Source organism: Solea solea, chromosome 15, assembly GCF_958295425.1.
Source record: "Solea solea chromosome 15, fSolSol10.1, whole genome shotgun sequence".
In the NCBI taxonomy this organism is placed as follows: Eukaryota; Metazoa; Chordata; class Actinopteri; order Pleuronectiformes; family Soleidae; genus Solea; species Solea solea.
The window spans coordinates 7,408,528-7,434,000 of NC_081148.1; the positions used below are offsets into that span (position 1 = coordinate 7,408,528).

The 25,473-nt window shown below is 40.9% G+C and overlaps 2 protein-coding genes across 3 annotated transcripts in view; one reads left to right on the top strand and one right to left on the bottom strand.

The window, feature by feature from the left end:
- kcnh1a (potassium voltage-gated channel, subfamily H (eag-related), member 1a) overlaps positions 1-25,473 on the bottom strand; it is a 46,646-nt gene that overhangs the window by 13,453 nt on the left and 7,720 nt on the right. For both annotated transcript variants that reach the window (XM_058651814.1, XM_058651813.1), the window contains 6 exons: positions 20,348-20,454; positions 19,889-20,017; positions 18,417-18,535; positions 16,910-17,302; positions 6,574-6,731; positions 3,670-3,941 (listed from right to left, as the gene is read on the bottom strand). In XM_058651814.1, coding sequence (XP_058507797.1) covers positions 3,670-3,941; positions 6,574-6,731; positions 16,910-17,302; positions 18,417-18,535; positions 19,889-20,017; positions 20,348-20,454 — 1,178 coding nt within the window. The remainder of the gene's footprint in view (positions 1-3,669; positions 3,942-6,573; positions 6,732-16,909; positions 17,303-18,416; positions 18,536-19,888; positions 20,018-20,347; positions 20,455-25,473) is intronic.
- LOC131474079 (centrosomal protein of 41 kDa-like) lies at positions 14,288-16,975 on the top strand. Its single transcript, XM_058651819.1, has one exon. The coding sequence runs from the start codon at positions 14,309-14,311 to the stop codon at positions 15,500-15,502; it is 1,194 nt and encodes a 397-aa protein (XP_058507802.1). The 5' UTR covers positions 14,288-14,308; the 3' UTR covers positions 15,503-16,975.

Here is a 25,473-nt window from a genome sequence, read left to right on the forward strand (position 1 = left end):
AATTCTCCCGAGGCTGTTTTCAGATATTTACACTTTAGGATGATTTGTATCTCACAATAGCAGATTTTAAGCAGACTGAGGTGTGCGGATGACTTTTTGCCAGCTCCCCCGAGATTGTATTCATAAAGCAAAACTGCCAAAAAGGTAGAGGGGATGGGGGGGAGGCGGAGCGGTAATCATCCTCTCGATGCAGGGTTGAGATTGTGGATGAAATAAAAGTACAAGGCAGGTGAGGAGTGATTGCAGAGGGAGCACTGTGCTAAATTGATCTGGCAGTGTCAGTTATTGCTCCGAGGTGTTGCTCTCTGTGTGCAGTCACACATAATGGCACCATGCTGTACTCTCCATTATGACACACAAGATACTGTATAAATGTTTAATACCGAGATGTGGGATGAGGAGCGTGCTGTGAGAAATCTGCCTCCTTCAAAATAAAATAGATGTCGACCGCAAAACCGCCAATTCTGTCACATTCACAGACAACGTTTACACGCTTAGTCATTTTTTTAATAATGTTTTTCAGATTTTTTTACTGTTTTTCTGTGGATTTATGACTCATGTGTTTCGGTGCCAGTGGCCACAAACGCCCGTTAAAAGGCCTTTTCTGAGGTACTTCACAACACACTAGACACTTGCGTGAGTGACGCATCTCAATTATTCAGCACAAAATCCCACAGCAGACAGACACACTGGTGAGAATAACAGCTTCTACTGTACTATGTCACTGTATTTAAAGGGGGATGACAATGTGCTGAAAAAGACTGAAAGGAAAATGGATGAAAGCTGTAAAATAAACAAATAGAGTTCTCTAATATTTACAGGGATCTACTCGTGCTTTACCGACCGAGCTGTTGGTGTTGCCTGACATCTGCTTTCCCATGTATAACAAAAGTGCAATGAACCAACAACAGCAGGTACAATTTGGGAACTTCAAATCTGAAGTAAAAACAAATGCACTTTCAGGCCAGCTGGAGTACACACACAGCCAGATTTAGCAGATGCCAATTTGTCCTGTCCCATTTACTGGCATTAAAAAAAACAACTATTGATGCTCCAATTAGTAGCTAATGGGTAATTGTGAAAAACTACAGTAACCAAGCTTTCACTGCTGCCATCACTTATAATTTCATATTTTTTGGATGAAGTGATAAAAATCAGGGGTTTCAAACATGCGGCCCGCGATTTTGTAGTTCCAGATACGTGAGACTAAATGTTTTGTGACTCTGTAGGTTGTAATGCACACGTGAGAAACGGTAAACAAGCATAATATTGTTGAAATCTTAGCTTTTTCATAAAATATACTTCATTAAATATAAAACAAAGAGAAACATTTGGAGTTCTTGTTGCTTATAGGTTATTATGTTATTATTTACTTGAGATTAAATTGCACTGCATGTGGCCCCTGAACTGAAATAAGTTTGACACCCCTGACATACATACTGGTAAATGATTTTTAAATGATGTAACAGATGATGTAATAGCAATTAGAGCATAGCTTTGTTAAAGACACCTTTCTTCATTTTCTCCTCTCCAAACGGGAGTGTGTAACCTTTAAACAATAAACCGATGTCCAATTACACTCAGTACATTGACAAATGAGTTCACACAATGCTGATTAAATCCATCAGCTCCACACGACTCTCTCTGTTTCTCAGTATTGCAATTTTAGATCTCGTGTTGCCCAGCAACATTTCCACGCGGCGCACAGGAAGTGATTGGGTTTACGACAACACAGACAGCGTCACTGAAAACACAAAGAAGCGTCCATGAAAAGTTCCAAAAGAGAATTCTACTGCTCCAAAGACCCAGCAGGATGACAGGATGAATGTGTCTTGTCCCTGCACTGCTGCTGCTGCTGCTGTTGTATACACAGATAAGCTCCCTCACTCAGGTCTGATAGTTTTGCTTGACAGAGACAGTTTTTGGATGAAGGACACAGCATACATAATAATGTGAGATGGTTTCTGTTCATGAAGACCAAACCGAGACAGACTCATGACATCAACAACAACAAAAATAGCTTTAAATTCACAACATATTAGTATACGTTAGGGCTGGGCGGTATGGAAAAAAATGTTATCACGATATGTTTTTCCATATTGATCGATCTCGATTCTTATCACGATACGTAGTTTTTGCAGATGCTGCCAGTGTGAGGGACATCCTGAAGCTCAAAGAAATAAGAGATTCACTGAAACTTTATAATAAAGTTTAATAACATAAAAAACAACTTATTTAAACAACTTAAAAAACAATTATTAAATAATAATGATCTCAAATATTTATAGAGGCAGCACAAAACCAAACTAAGTTAACATGTGGGTCACACCCTCCGACACATTCAAGTGCTAAACAAAGACAAAATAAATGTCAAAACTAAACCACTATAATACTATTATATTAGTTTTTTGGAGGCATTGAAAAGTGCAAAAATAAAAGGTTGTGCACATCTTTTGTAATGTAAACATGAGTCATCTCCCTTTACACAATAATACAAGCTCTTACTTATTGAAACATTGTATATAAACTAACAGCTCTGACAACTATCACATCAAATTGCTTTGGCTGGACAGTGAACATCTCCAGTACAAAAACAGTAAACATGGCCCTGGCACAAATGCTACCTGAAAGATTAAGGTAGATCTCTAGAAATATTTTAAAAGTAGAACGAAATCTGAGCCAAAATTGCACAATATGTAGTAAACCAGTCAGTTATTCTATCATTTACCCCATTATAGGTTTTTTACAAGAAAGACAAGTCTGTCCACCACATCTGGCTTTAAAGCAGCGAGGCAATAACTAATAGCGCTTGTTGTTATATTTTTGCTTTCCGCTATCCGACTGGATAGATTTTTGTTTCACAGAACCGCTCTCGCTAGCGACGCTAACGGCAGACGTCGTGCTGGCTTGAGCCGGCAGAGTCACACTGTCAGTGTAAACACTGAGGTGGCGCCGCCACAGGCGTTGTGTTCCCCGTCCTGGCTGCTACCAACCGCCGGCATATTTTACAGACCGGCCTCGCCTGCTCCTGGTCGCTTTTGCAGTATCCAAACCACGTCCACACAATTGACGTGTCTTCGCTGTTTTCGGCATTATTTTCGCTGTCTTCGCTCATTTTTTCCTTATTTCTTCAACTTCTTTCCTGCTCTCTCTCTGGTTGGAACTTTAGCGATGCTGCTCACAATGAGAAGTGGGCGTGTCCTACTGGCATACGGCAGCCGACAGACTCTGATACTGTTGTTGTTGCGCTTACTTTTTCATGTGATATCGAATAATATGTCCCGAGCTTATTATCGAAATCGAACAAAAATGTATCGCGATCCCGAATCGAGATCGAATTATCGCTCAGCCCTAGTATACGTTACATTTTCCCCTCTCACATTTGACATTTACATGAGAACACGTGCACATTATCACGTTCATGATACAAAAGAAATCCAGCCTGAAGTTCCGGGACTAATCTTGATTCAGCGTAAACAGATTATCCTAGGTGGATACACATGTCCGGCTCAGCCAATCATTGGCGTGTATTTTCCTGGACTTCAATGGCTCTGTAATTCATTTACTCACCTCCTGGCAGTGGACTGTGGTTTTAAAGAGCACATATCAACTTCTCATGTGTCGTGAATTTGTAGCATTAGAGGGAGAAGCAAAGACTCCATCACTCACATCCGATCATCATCATGGCCACGGCAAAGATCTTCTCTCCGTCTGTCGTGGGAGCGATGTTACCGAAGCCGATACTCGTCAGGCTGGTCATGGTGAAGTACAGCGAGGTGATGTAGACGGAGTCCTTGTTTGGACCGCCCTCCCACTTCCCGGAGCCGCTGGCGTTGAAGCGGTACGGCGTGCCGACCGTCTCAGCCAGCTGGTAGAGCCAGCTGTCGCTGCGCACGATGTTGGTCTCTTCATCGATAACTTCGTAGTCGCCGATGCTGTACCTGCAGGGTACATAAGCACAGGTTAGACAGTAGTTCACTTCATTTATATCATAAGTTGAAACATTTCCATATTCTGAATGAATGAATCTTATTAAATCTGCCCCTTTTGTCACAATAGATACTTTGCAGAGAGCATCATTTATCAAACAAACAGAAAACGACAAGCAAGCAACAAAAAAAACTACAATAACTACAGGCTAACACAGCCTCTAACATTCTAGACTTAGTTACCAACTTGCAATTATCAGTCATGTTTTTAACCTGTCCTCCCAACTGGTACCAAAATTAACTAACTATATTTCCTTATCGTACTTATTTTAATTCTTTTTTATATGTAACACTGGATTTAAATTGTTCCATAAACTGACTCCTATCACAGAAATGCAGATTTTTATTTTTTTTTAAAGATCTCTGTTCCTTTTAAATGACTGTGAACATAATTTGTAAAATACTGTGATCTACTAACTCCCGACAGTACAAGACAGTACATTCCGCACTCACTGACCAAAGGATTAAACTTCTGTGAAAGTGGAAGTTTAAATCAAGACCAAGAGCCTTCCAACAATGTATACTACACCCTACTGTAGCTGGTTATTTATGAAACTCCTGAGTTCATATAAATCTGGTGAATCTGTTGAAGCAGCAAAAACTGTTGGTTCTGCTCAGGTTGAAGTGGTGAATATATTCTTACATCTGCTGTGCGCGTGGACACCTGTGCTTCTGATCAAACCATTTCTCAGCAGGAGAGAAGCTGAGAAATTCCTCTTTTTTTTTCCTCCCATCACAATTTGCTTTTAATAATTCTCGATGGCCGAGGAGGTAAAACCTGTCAGCACTTTACAAGGAAAAGGAAAAGAAAATCCAAATGTTAACGGAATTTGGTAAAACAGGATTATTATTCCGATGGTTTCAACGATTGCTCTTGTTATTTGCAGTGTAAACAGTGGCAGTGACAGGGAGACAGCGAGGCTGCTGCTGCTGTTATGAGCATGGCGCAGCTATTTACTGCTCTTGTCTGACTTGATGATGGTTCAACTTTTCTCAGCACCATGACGCGACTCAGCATGTGACCATGGCAACCACAGAAAGCACACAGGAGATGTTTTCACTGGTGTGCAAGTGTGGTTTTGGAGCAGAACTGGCTTTATTCATTCATTTTATTCAAGTGTCTGACGGTCCGGACCTCACAGGAAGCTGAGATCAAAAACACCCACTGATGTCTTGTAATCCCATTAAGGACGGGTTGTTGCTTGTGTTTGTTGGTGGTTATTTTGTACAGCAGAAACTATGTCAGTATATTAACATGAAAGGACACCAGCAAAGGCTCATTATCAACTATCAAACATGTTTTTCACACTTTAATGAATGCAGAACACTGAAGTGCCATGATGGTATCTGCAAAACACTGCGTGTGTGTGTGTGTTGTTACACACGTTCTCATAAACATAATAAACCAAACAAAACACATGATGGAAACTTAATGCTTCCACCACACTTGCCCCCTGTAGAGGAGCAGATCTGATTAGACTTTGGAGGCCCATGCTCCATAAATTTGCATATTAATGAGGAAAAACGAATTCTCTTGAAACCACTATAACTCTTTCAGGCTTTATGGTGTGAAAACATACAGGTTCCATGCTTGAAGACAAAGTTTGTTGACAAGAAATTAACTTCCACATTATTTAAACCTCGGGATTAATGTATGCCTGTAATAGCACAATGCTTTCCTCATTTACATGCATGAATAAGACAAGTCAAAGCTCAGTTGTAATCCATCTTCTACCACTTTATCCTCCACATGAGGGTCGAGGGGGGGCGCTGGTGCCAAGGTCAGCTGACAGAGCGACAGGCGGGGTTCACCATGGAAAGATCGCCAGTCCATCACAACCATCCACTCTCACACCTATGCTCAATTTAGAGCGTCCAATTTACCTAATCCTCATAATGCATGTTTTTGGACTGTGGGAGGTAACCGGAGAAAACCCACACACACACACACACACACACACACAGGGACAACATGCAAACTCCATGCACAAAGGCCCTTGTTCCGACCAGGTCGTGAACCTGGCTCCTCTAGCTAAAGGCAAGAGTGTCTTCTTCCTCTGGTGGCTTCTCCCTTTAGGGGTCTCCACAGCAGATCATGTGCCTCCATCTTGTCCTCTCCCTTGTGTCCTCCTCTGTTACACCAACTGTCCTCACGTCCTCCTTTACAACATCCACGAACCTCCTCTGTGGTCGTCCTCTTTTCCTCCTGCCTGGCAGCTCCCTCTTCAACATTCTTTTGTCCAATATAATCACTATTCCTCCAAACCATCTCAACCTTGCCTCTCTTACTTTATTTCCAAACCGATCAACCTGAGCTGTCCCTCAAATATGCTCACTTCTAATCCTGATCCTGTCCGTCCTGGTCACTCCCAATGAAAATCTCTGCCAGCTCCACCTCCACCTCCTGTCTTTTAGACGCTGCCACTGTCTCCAAGCCACACATCACAGCAGGCCTCACTACTGTCTTGCAGACCTTCCCTTTCACTTTTGCTGCAATATATTCTGTACATAGTAAAATCAACTACAGGGGGCGTCCCGGTGAAAATTAGAAAGTGAAAAGTAATAATGGATGTCATGAACGTACCAAATGCAGGCGAGCCAATGAGCAGCCAGTCCAAAAACACACACCAGCAGGACCAGCACAGCCGCCCCGTACTCGATGTAGTGATCCAGTTTACGGGCGACCCGACCCAGACGGAGAAGCCGCACCACCTTAAGTGAGCTGAAGAGACTGCTGATCCCCTACGACAAAGATGGCAGAGACAGACAGAACAAGACGACATTTTTACTTATATTATATTTTGAATACCCAGCATGTGCTACTTCAACACACAGAGCCCAGACTTCTACACATCTGGCATCTACACAATATACTAAATCACTACATGTATAAATGCATAGCTTATAACCCACTATAATGTTCTACACAGCTATGAGGACATTTATAAGTGTTTATTAATGTAATTCTCAGCAATTATAAACTCTTAAATGTATAAGTGATTGATAGAATTACGGCTGGTTCGTACTATATTTCATTTATTATCCTCACACGTTACATTAAATCTGCTTAAGCAATGCTCATATACTGCTTAAATATGCTACGATATTGTTGAATATACTTTGAGTGTGGTGCTACCTTTTGTTTTAAGTTGTTATGTTTCTATCTACCTCTTTCTGTGTTGTTTTTACTTTGACTTTGACTTGATTCTTGACGTAAAGAACTAGGTGTAAGATCTACATGTGATGTTTTTCCATTTGCAGCGCTTCTAAATATTTAAGCAAACTTCACATTAAGGCGATAGCTGACTCACATACACGAAGCTACGCCACATTTACAGCAAATTTACAGCATTGCAAACATGTTGACACACAAGTGCATGGACCCTGTTAAGTGCTCCAGTGAGTGTGATATAAAGATATATAGTAAACACACAAACACGTATCATAGTGTTAAAATGCATGAGTGGATTCCCTCTCTGTTACATAACTAGCAGCTCAGTGTCTGCTCAGCTTAACTGTGCATTCATACACCCACTCAGTGATCAAGCAGACAACTGCAGTCCCATCAGTCTGCTGCTGCTATTCTCTGCATGTGTGCTTGTGTGTGTGTGTGTGTGAGAGAGAGAGAAAGATATTGATTTTGCTAATGTGCTGCGGTCTGCAACGCGAGTCGACCTACAACTGCAGCGCCTGCTGTCACTTGATCTGGTCTGGCTGCCTGTCGGACACCTCTGCTTCTCTAAAACCACTTTACTGACCTGAGCTCTGACACAATTCAATTACAACTGCAGTGGAGCTTTCCAGTTCTGCTCCAACTCCACTCAAACACACGCTGAAACGAAGGTTACAGAGAATAACTTAAAGGAAATAAGTAAAGGAGGTTTTATGAAAAGACATTTTGCGAATGTGGCCAAAAAAAAATGTGCACAACGTAATACTTTCAAATCAGTCTCTATTGATTATTATCACAATAAATGTCAGATAAGTAAATATTGATTATTTTTTTCTCCTGGGTGAAGAATCCAGTTACTTGTGGATATAAACGTCTTAATGAGAAAATATGGGATAAAATATTCAAAGCACACATATATATGTATATATATACATACATATATATATATACACTTATATATAAACCTTGTAATATTCTAACTGCAGATAATGATAATTGTAAACGTTTCTTTTGTTAGATAATAAAGTCAGATGAGACTTTATTGTAAATGTAGAGGCTATAGCATTAATTTAGCTTAGAAACACGTCCTCAAAGTTACGACACAGTTATCAGTGCCTGAATTCATCGAGTATAAGTCATTAGTGTGCGTGCAGAAACCAACAGCAAAAGTCTTTATGCTACATTAAATGGCTCTGAATCGTGTTAGTGATGTTTGTCTGACAAGCTCTTACTTTACTTTAATGCTGCCGTGGTTCAGTCTCACATTTGTAGAAACACAACCTGATCAATGTCTCGATCTGTCGTGGATGAAAAAACCAAAAGATTTACTTTCTGTGACGTTCATTTCAAGCTCTGATGTGTCGGCTGTCGTGCTCTCGTGCAGCACGACAGCTGAAGTGTGTGTGGATGTCTTTGTCGTTTGTCAAGTGTGCATACGTGACTATCATTAAGATTAAAAAAAAACAAACAAACAAACACAAAAACTGTTCATTATCATATTCTGAAGCATAAACTGAGGCCTACTTGAGTGACAGCTCGGTGGTTCCAATTCTTCCCATCACGTCCCATGCATGAACACAGGCAGGTGTGGATTTGGGTGTGGGGGGGGGGGTTCATGCAAACAGAACAGAGGGATGAAACAAAATTCGAAGCACATGTAAGAGAGAAGACACTCAATCAGTGGTAAGAGATGAATAAACACATGAGAACGTTCAATTAAAAAGATTTTAAAATAAAATGAAACAGAAAAACAACCATACAGTATCTGTGTGTGTGTGTGTGAAGCCTCTGCACCACGAGCAAAGCATGCAAAGACGGCGCCATCACTTCTACCTAAAAAAGGTGGACAGCAACACAATGTGGATCATTTCAACACTGACAATAACCATGAATTCCAGTCAGTCTCAAGGTGACATGTGCTGCTTTAACATCGACAAGAATAACTTTGACAGCTGCCCCTTGTTAACCATTGTCCCCTCCCCTGTACCCGGCAACATCAGCCATCAAAGTTATTCATGTCAGCCGTTAAGGCCTGTAGCAACAAGACGTTTTGTCTTGTTATTTACCCGGAGCCATGCTGAGACACAGGAAGATGATTTTTTTGGAAATGGACACTCACAGCTCGGATGTGGCCAAAAACATTCAGGCAAAAGGGGCAAACAAACGCCACAGACAATACTGTACAAAGCACATATATGAAGCTGCAGCTGATGGTTATTTTCACTGTTGATTCTGTTTGCAAGTGATTCATTAGCGTTGTAAGTGCGAAAGTATGAACTCGGACTGGCTGAATGTTACAACCCCCAATTGAACCAAGTCCCCATTTGTACCGAGTCTAGCGGACTATTAGGTGTGAATACGACTTAAGATAATGAGGGAATGTGCATTTGTGAATCACCTAAAGACTTCCTAATTGCTTTTTATGGGATTTGGTGTCAGGAAATGCAAACAATGGCCATTTTTAACTTATAATGGTCCAGTGTGTAACAGTGTGAGTTAAATGGCAGAAATTAAATAAACTACCCACAAATATGCTTGTATAAGTCTAAGATCCCTTAAAATACGGTTGCCCTAGCCTTAAAATAAACATTTTATATGTACTTTAAGTCTTGTTTAAGTCTTTAAATCTTGTTTTGGTATGCAAAATCGTGGGTGGGAAAGGGAGGAGTCCTCTGTTGTTACAATTTGCATTCTCACCATTAGACCCTGGACGTTAAAATAGGTTTTGTCCATTTAATGACAAAGGAAATTGTATTGAGTCCTCAGCATTTGGCGTGAAACAGGGAATAAACTCAAATTACATTTGGTGTAAAAATACACCAATAATACCAAAAACATGGAAAAAGTGACACCAGCATTATTCTTTGAATCAGAAAAAGTGTTGTTGTTTTTCTCTCTTCTGCTGATCCCAGACTGCTGGTGCGGCAGCCACTTGGAACGTGTCAGCATTTCAGATGCTGAAGTGTTGAAAGACTAGAAAGGCCCAAAATGCTTGAGCTGCAAATACAACTCTGATCACTGTGAAACAACAAGTCTGGTTTTTTTAAGCATTATTGCAGCGTTTCATGTTGCCTCATCCTGCAAGAGCTTCACAACAGCCCGAGAGACGATGTACACACTGTGCTGCTCACTGTGTGACACACAGCATCGTTAAATGCCATCACAGCACTTAGCACAAACACACACACACACACACACATCATGAGACATGTCACATTTAAGCGCACACACACGCACCCACACCCACACACAATGATGCATTGATATAATGAAAACCGGCAAGTGCCGGACACTGAGGATCCATTTAATCAGTGAGCATGCTTGTGTGTGTGTGCTTTTCTGGCATAAACACTGACCTTGTTAGGACCTATAGTCCTCATGGAGACCAAAACCTGGTCTTAATGAGGTAGAACCTCAATTGTCAATTAATGGTAATTGGATAATGCTTTGTTTAGAAAGCACAAATGAATATAAATCGGTGTGAGTCCTAAAAGGATAGCCGTGTGTGTGTGTGTGTGTGCACAGGTATTACTAATGTTATTGTTGTTAAAAAGCAAGTCCCCATAACGTAAATTACTACATTTTAAATGTAGGTTGAGGTTAGGATTAGGATTAGGCCAGTAGTAAATATGGTTAAGGTTAGAGTAAATCTCCGGGAAATGAATTTAAATCAATGCAATGTCATGGAAACCGGGTGTGTGTGTGTGTGTTCGTGTATCTATAGCTTTTGACTGGACCTCACTTTCTGTTATGGTTGAACACCTGATTTCAGACCTTTGCGCAAATTCAATTTTTACATTATTTTTCAAACGTGCGACCAACGAACGCAGCATTGACATCAGCCTCATAATTTCGCCGAGCAAAAATTTCGACTGTTTCCCGATGGATTTCCCGGTCGATTTTCGTGAGCGATTTTCTGACGATTCCACAGCTAACCAATCAGAACAAGAACCCTGTTCTTTTAATAAATAAGAAAAAAACAAGCTTCAGCAGCAATAGTTTTCTGAGCTGCTGTCTTCGGCTGCTGCTGCGTGTGTGTGTGTGTGTGTATGTAGCCTGCTCTGATCTGATCTGCGATTTTTTCCCCCTCATAACTAATTAGTTTCTTCACATCGCTCTTGATGTGCATGGGAAGATGTGTCGTAATTTGCGGCCAAATAATACACACTTTTGTCCCTTATTTTGCAGCATGTCCAGTGTACAAAGACCTTAAGAATTAAGTTTATGTCAGGGGTGGCATTTAGTTGTAACAATTAAGGTAAGGGTAAAGGGCTAAGGAATACCTTATGTCTGTGTGTCCACTGAGATAGCTGTACAAGAATCTATGTGCGTGTGTGTGTAGTGTCAATCAGCAGCTGCGGATACAGTATGATGTGAGTAAATGTGTTCTAAAACAGGTTTCACCAGCGAAAACATCATATTTTACCACATTTTTTGTCATTAATAAAATAAAGGCATGTCAGCACAACTTCTGCACAACTGTAAAACAAAAAAAAGAACACCAGCAGCATGCAGTCTGCTTTGTCTCCTGTGTTGAGACTGTTCAAGTTGACCAGTGTTTCCTCAGTAAAATAACACATCTTAATTTGGAATCACAGCCCATGTTTTCCCATGACTCTGTCCTTTTGTCAGCCACCATGAGGTGCAAAATACAGCAGAGCTGTGGTGAGAGAAACTCAGTTTACTCATTTTCAAGCACATTCCCCAATTAAAATGTGCCAATTATCTGAGGATCCTGTGACAGTTTTCCACTCTGTGCTTAAATTCACAAGTAAACATTATCATGCTGCTCACTCAGGCTCATTTTCTTCACTGACACAACAGAAAACACCAAGTGAAGAGGACCTGATATGGACTACAGTGGTTATTAAATGTGGTCGGGTGCCGGCACGGAAACCTAATAACCTGTCAGCCCCCCTTAAAAGTGATCACATCCAGAATTTTAACTTCGCCGGCGAAGCACAAGTAAACATTTTAGAACTTATTACAAGTTACATAAGGGGGCTGTTATGAGGTAATAAGTCTCTGCTTTCATATAATGTCACACGTACTGGAAAAGTTAAATAAACAGAATAACTCTAAAGCTGAATGCTGATCCTTCAACTTTTAAATTTAGTCCTTATAAAAAACTCACTCTGAAAGCGTTGTTAAGAAATTACTAACTGTATTTGCCACAGGTAGCGGTTTAGCTTAGCATCATCTTCACCAGCCAGATGCTCCTGTTTGTTTTTCTAATATTACTTTCCTTGTCCATGATTGTAAAGTCTTTTGTTTAATTAATTTTGTTTAAAAAGTACAAAAAGTCACATTATTGTGTTAACTTAAAAAAAACATTTGGCTATGTTAACAAGTTTTCCCTGTTTAAAGAATAAATATCTACAAACAAAAGTAGTTTTTTGAATCAGTAATCTTCTTCTAATCTAATAATAAGCAGGTGATACACTGAGAGGTGTAATACTGCCTTCCACAGGGGAAAAAAAGAGTTAATATTCTTTATATTCTCACAGAAATGCTAAAACTGTCTTATACTGACAAGGTTGAAAAACACAAAAGCCTCAGGTCAGTCAGTTCAACAACCACCGTTCTCTTTTGAATTGACCACATGAAAATAAAGCATGTTCAATTGTTTCTGTCCACACTGGCAGTCTGACACAGACCATCTTGGCGTTTTCCTATCATTAATCCACACCGCTCCAATCTCAGTCTATTTAGACCGACCTCATCCCGTACCTTTAACTTCACTGAAAGGCACTTATTTCTAACGGGCTGCAGACAGCGATAATGCTGACCCTTCTGTTCTCCCGCTCCTCTGTCTCATTGCATTTTCTCCAGAGACACTAACACATTCATCCACTCCTAGACTAACCTTTGGATCTAACATTTTAGTTTATCAGACGTTTTATTTCTTTCAACTCCTTAGTGTCCAGAGACCAACATAAAAGTACAGTCCATTTCCTCAACCCTGAATAGGCAACATAGGATTTTAACAACCCGGTCAGGACGAGCCATTGATTTCCCGTCCTTCAACACCATCATAGCAGGTCTCACCTTGCCAGACGAAGCGGTCTGGACCAAAGGTGAGGAGGCAGAGACAGATGATGAGGCAAAAGCACACTGTGGGGGTTTATTTACAAATATTTTCAGTGCTAGGCAAGACATGCGTCACACACACCGGCCTCTACCAGAACAAAATATCAACTGCCCTGCTGAGGGAAAAATCAGCGCCAATAACAGTCACAAAGAACAGGGGTACATTACAGTGCCCTATATTACAAACCCTGATACAACAGGAAATACGTCGACATAAACAAAAATACTTAGACTCAGATAATCTAACTGCATAACAGTTAAATATATCCTCACACATTAACTCTCAAAAAATCTGTACTAAACCTCCCACCCCTGCACAACCTTATCCGATGGAACCCTCCTGGAATGATAAAGAGCAGTTTGTTTCCCCGGGGACTCTTTTACATGCGTTCCCTGGGAGGCTGAGAGAGGAGAACACAGGTAAGTGCATGTGTATTTCTGTAAAGTGCTTTAAATAAGGTACAAAATTACTCACAGGTGTCACTCAATCCACCCGCATAAAAAACACTTACTACAGAGCAAAACACACAAATTAACAAACACTGCAACAAACAAAAATGAAATCGTGTCATCATCATGCCTTGCTGGAAATGTATAACCTTGGTACCCAGATATACTGGGATATGAAAAATAGCTTTTCCAATTACAACTCAAAAAAAGGTATTGGAGACTAAGAGGACCTCTATCACAGACCTGACCAAAAAAACTGAATCATAATCTGAAATGCAAACCCTCTGTCTGATCAACAAACATGGAAAAGTCACCCTTAGAGAGTGGATCCTTAGACCCATCTGAGTAAATCTGATAACATTATCTATCTTCTAGGAGACATAAGCCCACTTTTGGCTCAGGAGGAAACCAGAAGAGAGACCACATAGATCCTTGACTTTGGAACACCTATGTCATCATTGTGAATGGTCTTGCCTTTGATACGATGATAAAAGCGTTCAAGTCATCAGCATGACAAAGGCAGGCAATAACGTCAATTGTCATAAATCACCAAAGAAACACAAGTCCTTTTTTGTATTACCACAGACATAACAGAATCTTTTAGATCATGACGCTCCATTCTGACAAAGAAAAAAGAATACAGAAAAACTCAAAGTATCAGCATGTGAAAACCAAGTTGGATACAGGATCTAGCCTTTCGAAATATATGGAAAGGCTAGAGGAGAGGAGAACATACTTCAAGAATCGTAACGATGAAATGTTCAAGCGGTTAAAGGAGACAACATTTGGACAAATGATACTCCAGGCACACTCTTCAGGTTCAAACCTGTTCAGTCAACAGGATGTAGGGGACACCTTGGAGATTGGGAAAATAGGGCACAGTGCTATGTCAACACAGCTTAGTGTTCTCAGCTGTGCTGGAGAGATGAGCCTGGAGAATGAGGACCTGGCCAACAGGCCCTGTCCCAACTGTCCCTACCTGCTGCTGGACGTACGGGACCAAGACGATTACGACCGCTGTCACATCATTGGTGCGCACAATTTTCCAATTATCATGCTATCTCGATTCAGGGGCATAAAAGAAATTTGGGAATATAAGAATATACCAGGAAAAATAATCATTTTGTATGATGAGGATGAGACCATTGCCAGTCGGGCGGCCACAATCATGTGCCAGAAAGGATTTGAAAATGTCTTCATGCTGTCTGGAGGTCTCGAGGTAATCGCTAAGAAATTTCCAGAAGGGATGACGACAGGCTCCATGCTAATATCACATCTGTCCTCATCCACTTCCTCATCTGTGTCCTCGGCCACCTCCTCAAAGAAGAACTCTTTGCAGCAGAGGCAGCAGCTGCCATCTCAGGCAGAAGAAAAGAAGTGGTGGTTTACACCACATGACCTCTACAAGATCCAGCAGCAGCTGGGCGAAATCAGCTCCCAATCCGGAGCAAATAGTGCTGGAAGTCAACAGAGTTCTGGTCTTCAAAGCAGTAGATCCGTGAAATTGTCCAGCCGAACATCAACCATCCACTCCCAGTCGGGACCTGGACCATCCAGAACCCAGAGTCAACAGACTTCCAAGATTTCAAGCAATTCACCCTCAGATTTGCCCAACCTCACGTCAACCACCCTCTCCCAGTCTGGACCGCCCGGTGTCGAAAGTCAACAGAGTTTGAAGCTTCAAAGCAAAAGACCCTTGAAAATGTCCAGCCACGTATCAAACACACTCTCACAGTCTGCGGCGCCCAGTGCCGAGAGTCAACAGACTTCCAAGATTCAACTAAGGGTACCCTGGAAATAACACCCCCAACCCTCAGCCACACAGATACATGCAATTATAGCATAATCATACAAATAAGTGTATAATCATAGCCTTGGAATAAGCCTTTTTTATATATGAACTTGTAGGGGCCTCACTTTACAGAGGTCGCCATCTTGCGCCGCAACGTTTCATCAACATATCTTGATTTATGTGGCCATTACCACATAAATCAATAAAAAGAAGGGAAACAGCAGCAAAATTGGGAGACTGAAAGTGAGGAGATTGTGTTGTGAAAGAGAGTTCACATCATTCTGGTCTGCAAAGGCCACCGTAGCTCCCTGACATGCTTGGGAAACGGGGGTGAGAGAGTAAGCAAGCACTTGTATTATTCCCAAGGCTTATTAGTGCCCGCAAGAGAGCTCAGGAGAATAGAGCTGTGTGTTAAGGTGGTTCTGCTCCTGACAATCCGACAGCAGCTCCATCATCTGAAATGAAATGAGCCAGTACCAACAGAGCACCCGTCTCACAATATGCAGCAGAAATATCAGACTTTCTGTCATTTTGATTTAAATTACTTACAGAGAGCTGTTATTGGACCTTTTTTTTGGTTCCCACAGCACACATCTGAAGCAGTTAATATAAGCAGTTTACTATTGTTGTTATTATTGCTTGCTTGCCAGTGCATATGTATTGGGAACACTGCACTGACCACTTTATTAAAAATATTACACTCACACTAATCACTTTACCAGGAACACAACACTGATTGGTTTATTGCAAACACTACTGACAGTGATTCCTTAATTACAAACATAATTCTGATTGCTTTAATGAACAATATACTGACACTGATCACTTAAGCACTTAAGTGGTCACATCATTAAGCAGCTTGACAGGATACAGTCTTCTTGTACCTATGCTGATGCTGTACACACACACACACACACACACTCCCTCAGTCAGGTCTGATAGTGTTGCTTGACAGCACCCATTTTGAAATGAGTGGATTTTCTTTAATAGAAAACACAATGACTCCTAATCCTGAATAAATCAAACTACTCATTACATTAGGTTTTATTATTTGTGCCTCCAATGACTTGATATGTGGTCATAACTTGTCAAAACAAATCATCAGTCATCAAAACATAATGACTTGCTGACCATTTTCTATTCAAGAATCATACTGTGGCATCCTTGAACAGAAAATGAGCTGCAAATTACCAATACCATTCATCATGAGTGGGAGAAAACGTTTTTAGATTGCTCTGCTGGTACTGGCTCATCTACATTTTATAAATTTTTTAAGACTTGAATAATAATTGAAATGCTAATAGATTATATAAGTATTGTTAGTATTTTACGATTGATCGTCTACTGAATATCTGAATGGCTTAACCTCGTGTGCGCCAAACATCCCCACAAACACACGTGACCACGGTTACTCACCTCATCGACGTTCTCAAAGGCGTTGATGACATCATAGGGCAGGCAGGACAGCAGGTCAATAACAAACCACGTCTTCAGGTAGTTCATTCGAATCAGCTTGGGGTCCGAGATGACCTCACCTGCGGGTCCAACAAATGTGGTGTGGAAGTTCAAAACGATGTCCACCAAGAAGATGACGTCGACGATGCTGTCCACCACCAGCCACGTGACGTTGTTCTGCTTAGTCTTGAATGAGACGTTGTAGGGCACCATGATGGCTGTGTAAAAGGTGAGGATGAGGATAACCCAGTCCCATGTGGTCTTGAAGAGGCAGTAGTGCAGGATGATGTGAGGGGGGGTCTTGGGGGTCTCCTGCTTGTACTGCGGTAGGATATCCGAGCCAAGCTGCAGGACCTACATGGGGAGCGTAATTGCAAACAAGAATTATGTCATACTGATGGTGAGGTGGAGGAGGTCAACTGTTCTTTAGAAGTGCTGTGTGAATATTGTTCCTGAAATTGAAATTGTTACTTTTTATCACATTTTTAACCCTCTTCCCATCCTAAAGTTGTCTATAGGAGTCTGTAGTTCTCACACATTGGGTGTGTGACCATAGTCTTCACAACAAGCCAGAAAAGCATACAATCCTGAAGCAGAAACAAGTAAGTAACCTCCACTAAAGATGATGACTTCCAGTGTTTTGTGGCGGAGCTTTGATGAGAGGACCGATGGGATATCTGTTGTTTGCATTTTGTCAAAGTGTAGCCTGCGGTTCATTTTTCCCCAGACTTAAACACCTCAGTTGGCATATGTCGGGGGAAAAGCTGCACTCGCACACAACCGACAAGCAACCAGCGTGCACGTTATGTGCCTTGGTAATTAATAATAATTATCTGGCCATGCACATGTATTTGTCTTGGTTGATCACACAGATGGTTGGACTCGTGAAAGCACAGTGACTTAATGAACAGGTGTATTCTCATCCAAATGTCCAATTTCCATGTCTCTTCCCGTCTTCTGATTGGCTGGAGCTAAACACTCTCTCATTAATAGTCCCCAACACCGATCCAACATTGTAATATCTGCTTCATCTTGTTTTATTTTAAAAACTAACATTCTTCTCCTGTCATTATTCCATGTCCACCAGCTTGAATTCATGTCCTGCTTTCATTAAGCCACACCTGTAGTATTATGTCTTCCCTCAGTCAGTCCCTGCCAGTTCATCGATTCACTCTTGCCCTGCTGCAGTTGTTACATACAAGTTGAATTGGCTGTCAAGCTGACAAGAGCTGACGGTGCTGCTCACACCAGCCTGACGAGGGCTACAGACGGTTATCGACTGTGAGTCTTTGACATGGTGAGAAAAGGTGTTCGTCTTGATAAAGGTATGCATCCTCTAAATGCTCTACTGATGTTTCCTCTTCCTCTTTACCGACAAATGACATTATTACAAAGCAACTTGAAATGATTTGGGGGGGGAAAAATCAAAGCGGTTGATAATTTTGTGGCAAATGTAGACCCTTCGTACCTCAGCTAGGCGGGAGTGCTTGTGGACGTTCTCTCCTTTGTGAACCGTGGGCTGCAGCTGTTGTAAGACTCCTCTGCTGCTCGTTAGAGCTCGTGTGAGCCGAGCAAACTTTCCCCAGCCTGAAAGATTATAAACACAGTCAGTCACCACAAACTATAAAAGTGCGATTTTCAAGATGTTTTTGTGCAACTGGATATTTTCTGAGGCTATGACAGGCTCTCTGTCACAGTCTGGCACCTGCAGTATTGCCTTGGCATCAACAACTTTGAAGAGGATGTGTATAAACTGCTGAGAAGGACTTTGTTTGTCTGAAAACTGCATCAAACAGACATTCAAAATGACCCCACAGGATTTTTAGATCTGTTCTTCCTATAATTGTATAATTGTATAATTGTATAATCTCTGGTCGGCTGTAGTATTTTGGTTCACCCTCGTAAGTGTCATTTCAATCCCGTTTTCCACTAGCGCTACTTGACTCGCCTTGGCACGGCAGTTATTTTGTGTTTCCATTGGCAATAGTATAGTTTTTTTAGTACCTGCTCTGGCAAGGTTCCAAGCAAGCTGAGCCGATACTATTCATGATGTCATCAGACTGCCGTCACGAGAAGAGGCACGAGCAAGACGTTCGACACAAGAAAAGCGAACAATGCCAAACTTTAGATCAGTTAAAAAGACTTAACAATCCTGAAAACATGGGTTCATCTCCAACAATTAGCAGGGAAATGTCTAAAATCATCATTTAACAGAGAAGTCTGGTGTATTAAGCGACAGCACTGCTGAAAGCCTGTGATCACAGACCCTGCCGCTGTATTTCAGACCAGTGACTGTGTCACACGGAGTCTGACATGGAGGAAGCACTGAACACATCTTTATAATTAACTGATTCTAATGATTCAGTTACACTGAGTCACGGCAATTTCATGCAGCCGTGCTGTGGTGACTTTGCCTACGTAGTGGAAACACAGCATATGGCTGCAAAGCACTTTATGGCAAACAATATCGGTTACTTTCTGCTCAAGGTAGTGGAACATTTGTCCAGACTTCTCGTTTCTTTGTCTTTAAGGGACTAACTACAGCCACTCTGATGTCTGATGCCTGTACCTTTACTGCCTGTTGATGCTGAAGCTTGAACTACAATCTCAAGCTCATGTCACTACTACTTGTTTGTAGCTCCTCTCCTGTACCAATTCAAACTGATGCCTATCTGACGTTGGCAGTGAAAGTCAATTCTACTTCAATGTGATTGACCTTCAAAAATCAACAGTCACATGGTCCAAGAAATCTTTTGTGTGTGTTTTCGTGAGCTCACAACCAGCATAGCGAGGTGTGTATTTGACTGACTGGGATTAGATCACGGAGGTATTTGAAAAAGTGCATTGGGGCATTTGATGGCCAAACACAGATGAAAACGTAGCGTTATCAGTTTTGATAGAGGGCATGAAGTTGAACATATTAAATGAGTTGACTCAAACCTTTGGAGGAATCATCTTCAATGGGCTGTTTAAAGGCTGTTATGTCACTGAATGTGCAAAGGAACAGGACCACTTTCTCCTGTTCATTTCGAATTGGAGCAATCTTCACAAAAAACCACACGGGCGTCCCTGAGGCAAGAAAAAGAGAAGACGTACATTCAGCTGCAACATCTGATGACATAGATTATATAATAATACATAGGAAAAATAAATCATGGTCTTTGGTGAAATGTGTTCTTCTGCAAGCAGAGCAAGGTTACACCTGTGAGTGGAAACAAACAGCGTTTGCACATTTCTCTGGTCCAGCTCTTGACCAGTTCTGTGGAGGTAGAAATGTTCTGGGCTGCCTTTGAACTTGTCTCTGTACTTTACACAGGCTCGGAGAACATTTGCATGACAAGACAATGGATCATTTGATTTCTCCCTTTTGGTAACATACGTGTCACATGTGCTACTTACTGTTCTTCTTGTACATGAGAATCTCAAACGAGTTCATCTCATAATTCTCGAATGTGAGTCGCACTTTTTCCGTGGTGTCCTTGTCTGTGAGCTCCCCGTACATGAAGCTGGAAAACACAAAAGGGAAAATAACCATTTGAATATTTTATAGATCCATTCTTACACTGCAGAGTGCAAAGGAAATCTAAAATGTTCCAATAAATTAATGAGTTTTCCGAGCATTGCCTCGTTGAATTGTGATATGGCAATCTGCTCTCGTTTGCATTGATAGCACATTTGTACATCGTCATACTGAACTTCAACCTTATACTTCTTTTTCAATAGAAATAGAAGCAATACAATGAATAAAATGTCATTTATCAATAGTTACAGCTAAATTGTGCAGACCACTTACTGATTCCCAGACCTTTAGAGGGGAGAAACAGGCTACATTAAAAATAGAGCAGCAGTGGATTAACACTCATTGAAATATATCCTGAAAGTATAAAGAAGATGAATGTGATCTGGTGTTTAATTGGCCAAATGCAAAGTACCTCTCAAAAACAAATTAAACCTGAGCATGGGTCAAAAACCATGAGCACATTTAACCACGCTGCAGAAACATTCATCTCACTTTGCTTGTTACTGCCACCCTCAGTAGCAGCGTGTTCCAGCATGATCTAAATATAACTTAGTTTGTTATGAAATACAAGAGGAGGGCTAAATTTAATGAGACTACACTCTGACGCTGCAGAGACTTTTTACACCAGTCCTTGATTAAATATCCCTGATAAATGTCCTCTCGCTTCTGCGTCTTCAAAGAAAAACGCTTGCGTACTGCGTTTCTTGGCATGCATGAAAAACTCCCACAGGTCCGTCACTGTATATTTACAGGATGTAACATAGGCGACGTATACATAATTGAAGATGAATGGTTTAAAATAAGATATGTGTCTTATCCACACACTGGGAAAACTGTTTGGTTATTATTAGACTTAGACTTAAGCATTCTGGGCCAATGAGTATACAATTAATGTTTGAGCCACAATCAATATCAAACGTCCACAGTCTGAATGATTAATGGAAGATATTTCTTATTTTGACAGAAATTAATCTACATGTCGTTGGTCCTAAACTTTAAATTCAAATATGTTTGTAAAACAAACAAAGAAAGCTTGATTGAATTCATTTATAAGAATAATGAAATAAGGCAGTAAACCACCAAGAAACAAATGTTAATAAAACTAGTATATGAGACACATTATTGCTGTTGCAGTTTTACAGCTGTAGCTAAGGTTGTGCTGGTTTTGGAGCAGTAAATACTGGACTGCACATGACTTACTTTTCTGGGGTAATGAGAGAATCTACGTAAGTGCCTTAAGGCTAAAGTTTTGCTATAATTTCTGCCTTCAATTTACGTCTGGTCTGATGAGATAAATGCTTCACTGCAAATCGCAAAAGGCTTCAAATATCAAACTACGATTTTTTTGTTATTCAAGTATGGAAAATATCTAGATGGGGATCTGTATTAAAACTATAACTAACTGAATAATAAACTGAGGCTTTACTACAGCTTGAAGCTTTAGTAAAAGATGATTTTGCAAATCAAATTGCAGTCACAAGATCTGTCAGAAAAATCGTAGTTTGATATTTTACCCAAATTGTTCAGCCTTACTGCACATATTTGTAAGTTTAGAACCACAGCTAAAGGCAAATCATATTTTCATCTATTTTCAACAATGGAAAATGGACATTTGCTGTGCACCATGGGTGCATCCAAATGTCCATCAGTGTTTCCCGAACCTCAAAATGATGATTATGTCTTGTTTTGTCCACAAACCAACATAGAGCAGCAAGGAAACCAGAAAATAGTTATGTACAAGAAGCTGAAATTCATCCATCCATCTTATCCTCCACATAAGGGTCACAATCCCAGCTGAGATAGAGCGAAAGACAGGGTTCACCCTGGACAGGTCGCCAGTCCATCACAGGGCCACACAGAGACAGACAACCATCCACTCTCACACTCACGGACAATTTAGTGTCCAATTTGCCTAATCCCTAAATCTGAATGTTTTTGGACTGTGGGAGGAAACTGGAAAAAAAAAATAACATGCAAACTCCATGGAGAAAGGACACTTGTGAGGAACCCGGGTCTTCTTGCTGCCAAGCCAAGAGCGCTAACCACTACACTACCTGTGTGACTGAAGCTGGAATCACACGTAAATAATAAACTCACTCAAACCAATAAATTGAAGACCAACATAGTTGACAATTAATGATTAATAACTGATAAATTGTTGCCACCCACACACCAGATGCACTATTATATAACAAGGTGTCGATGTGATGTGAACAAATGACATTGGTGCAACATCATCTTCAATATATGATAGTATTTATACTAAACTAATGTAATATCACAATACTATTTACATAGCATTGTGATATTACGTACATAAATTCAGATATGTACAAAAAAAAACACAATGACAACATTTTTAGATGTTCTCCTCCAATAAACAATCCACTCCATCTACCAACATAAAAATAAGCCTTGAACAAAGTGTCTCACTCACACTGTTCAATATTTGTATTGGCAAATCATCTGAAGCTTATGTCTGGGGACCTGCGAGGATAAATCAGTAATGGCTGCAGTCTTGGCTGTGACAAACACCATCTCCCACTAAAAACAAAACCTCCCACGCTTTTCAAACCTGGCAGTAACGACTGTGTCCATGTGATCTGATTAATACGGTGGCGACATACAACACACGTCCCAAAACGGTTCACTCCAACAGGAAGGCGAGTCACTTTTTATATCTCGATGCCTACTGGGGAGTTTGCCCGAGGGAGACCGTGTCCACAGTTTATTGTAACAGTCGCTGGTATGGAAGACGTTTCAGTTTTTACAACCTGATTACATCACAGATTTGATTTCCTCTGCTGAGTTGAGAGATGCACACTTCCTCTCAGTTACTGTAGGTCCAGTAGGAAAAGCAACTGATGACAACCAGAAAACGGAGCTCTTAAAAATCTGTTTCTATTCAACTTAAGTCCACTGTGGAAGTCCATGACCTTTATTCACATTTTCATTATGTATGTTAATATCTGTGATTGATCATTGAAACTGATTTTCCTTTGAGAGTCGCAGGGGAAACATTCAGTTCATCTCCACAAAGAGATAAGCTTGTCTCAGCTTGTCAGTAATGGTCATTTTCTAAATGACCTATTACATAACAGACCAAAATAACTTTTGCTGGTGGCTAGTTAGCGCCACATCGAGTGCCATTTCGTGGCTTTTTACCGCCCATAAACTCAAAATATTTTATTCTTAAAATGACAGAACATAAATTGTTTCTCCTCTTCAGAAGGTTTTGTTTTTCTTGATGTTTTCTTTCCATTTGTGGGTCAGAGCCCAGGTTTGGGGACTGTGGAACATGTGCAGAGCACCTAGGTCAGTGAAATTGTAATTGGACTCCAGACCGCATTACCTCAGTGTGATAGTCCATCCATCGTCTACCTCTTTATCCTCCACATGAGGATCCTAGGGGTTGCTGGTGCCAATCCCAGCTGACATAAGGCATAAGGCAGGGCACACACCCTGGACAGTTCATCAGTCCATCACAGGGTCACATAGAGACAAACAACCATTCACTCTTACACTCACACCTATTGTCTAAATAACCTCTGCATGTTTGGGAAACCGGAGAACGCAGATAAAACCCATGCACACATGGAAGAACATGCAAACTCCATGCAGCTCTTGTCCCCGGCTATTTTTGCTACAAAGCAACAACAGCTAACCCCTGCTCCACCGTGTGGCACATGTGCTAGTCCAACTTTGACAAATTTGGTACAAGCTGGACTAACGTGTTTGTGTATTTTCAAAGTCCTGTTTTAGTTGTCATAATTGGATTTTTTCTAACGTCATGTATTGACAACCGGGAAAGGTCACCAGCAAACGCAGAAAAAAATCAAACTCTCATTCACATCCATGGTCAATATAGAGTCTCTGTAACTGCTTTCAGACTTGCAGAGATTCTCTGCATAACACAAATGTCCCCAGAAATCACTCTAGAGCATCTCCTGCCAGCTTCCTATGGTCGCTCAGGGTTAAGGTTGCTTTCTCTGGTAATGTCCGAGGGTTTCATGTGAGAACACACCAGGAGAAACTTCTCAGCAACTCAAGAAATTCTCCTACTGTTGCAGACAGTCAATCAATAGATACGCAGGTGTCCAATGTGAACAAACAAAAAACTCCTGAGAATGCCTGGACCCAAATTGTTGAACAAGACATGAAGTTCATGTCTGCAAGTGTCTCAATTCCCTATACTGAATTAACAGTCTGCATGTTTTTGGACTGTGGGAGGAGGGAGGCGTCGCAGAGAAAACCCCCACACACACGGAGTACAGTATAAAACATGGACTCAAACCAGAAACACTCTATACACACACTTCTCTGCTCAGCCCTTTAACCAAACAGTTGAATTCCACGACCGCCTTTAAAACAGTTCACCAACCATCAGATGGACTGCTGTGAAACTGCTGTGACGCTTGGCGATTCCCTGGAGTTTCTACAATGAGGTTGACATTTATGTTACCGAGTTAAATCTCTCATCAACCATCAGACTGTCATAAAATGTGGCCAAAATTGAACTTCATAGATCCCTTAACATTTTATTTAGTGCCAGTTTATACCTGATCGGTCTCCACTTTCAGGTTAAATAGCCAATTAGGAAATGTTACCAGGCTTAAACAGCAATATATTATATTCTACCACATTCTGTCATCCCTTTAAATTAATAAGCATTACATAAAAAAGAAATCAAATCTGGAAACACTGCACACAGGGGACGTGGGGGCATTCAGTGACTATTATCGGCACAGTCCATCGTTTCCTTAACACTTGAACCGTATTACATTATCTTATATGAGCATCTTGATGGTTATCAACTGGGTGTTAGGAGGCGTAAACACGAATAACAGCAAAAGCACAGAGACATGAAAATATCTTCTACACCAGCATAAACAACATTAACTCAATTTTCAGACGCAAATACACATCAAACCTTCAATCAAAATACTGTGCAACCGTCCGTGTCGACATGATGCAAGAATCTGAGTGAGAGGCTGTTTACTGCAGG

What these genes read in the sequence shown, in the direction of transcription:
- LOC131474079 (XM_058651819.1), top strand. Translation starts at nt 14,309, where the DNA reads ATGACGCTCCATTCTGACAAAGAAAAAAGAATACAGAAAAACTCAAAG.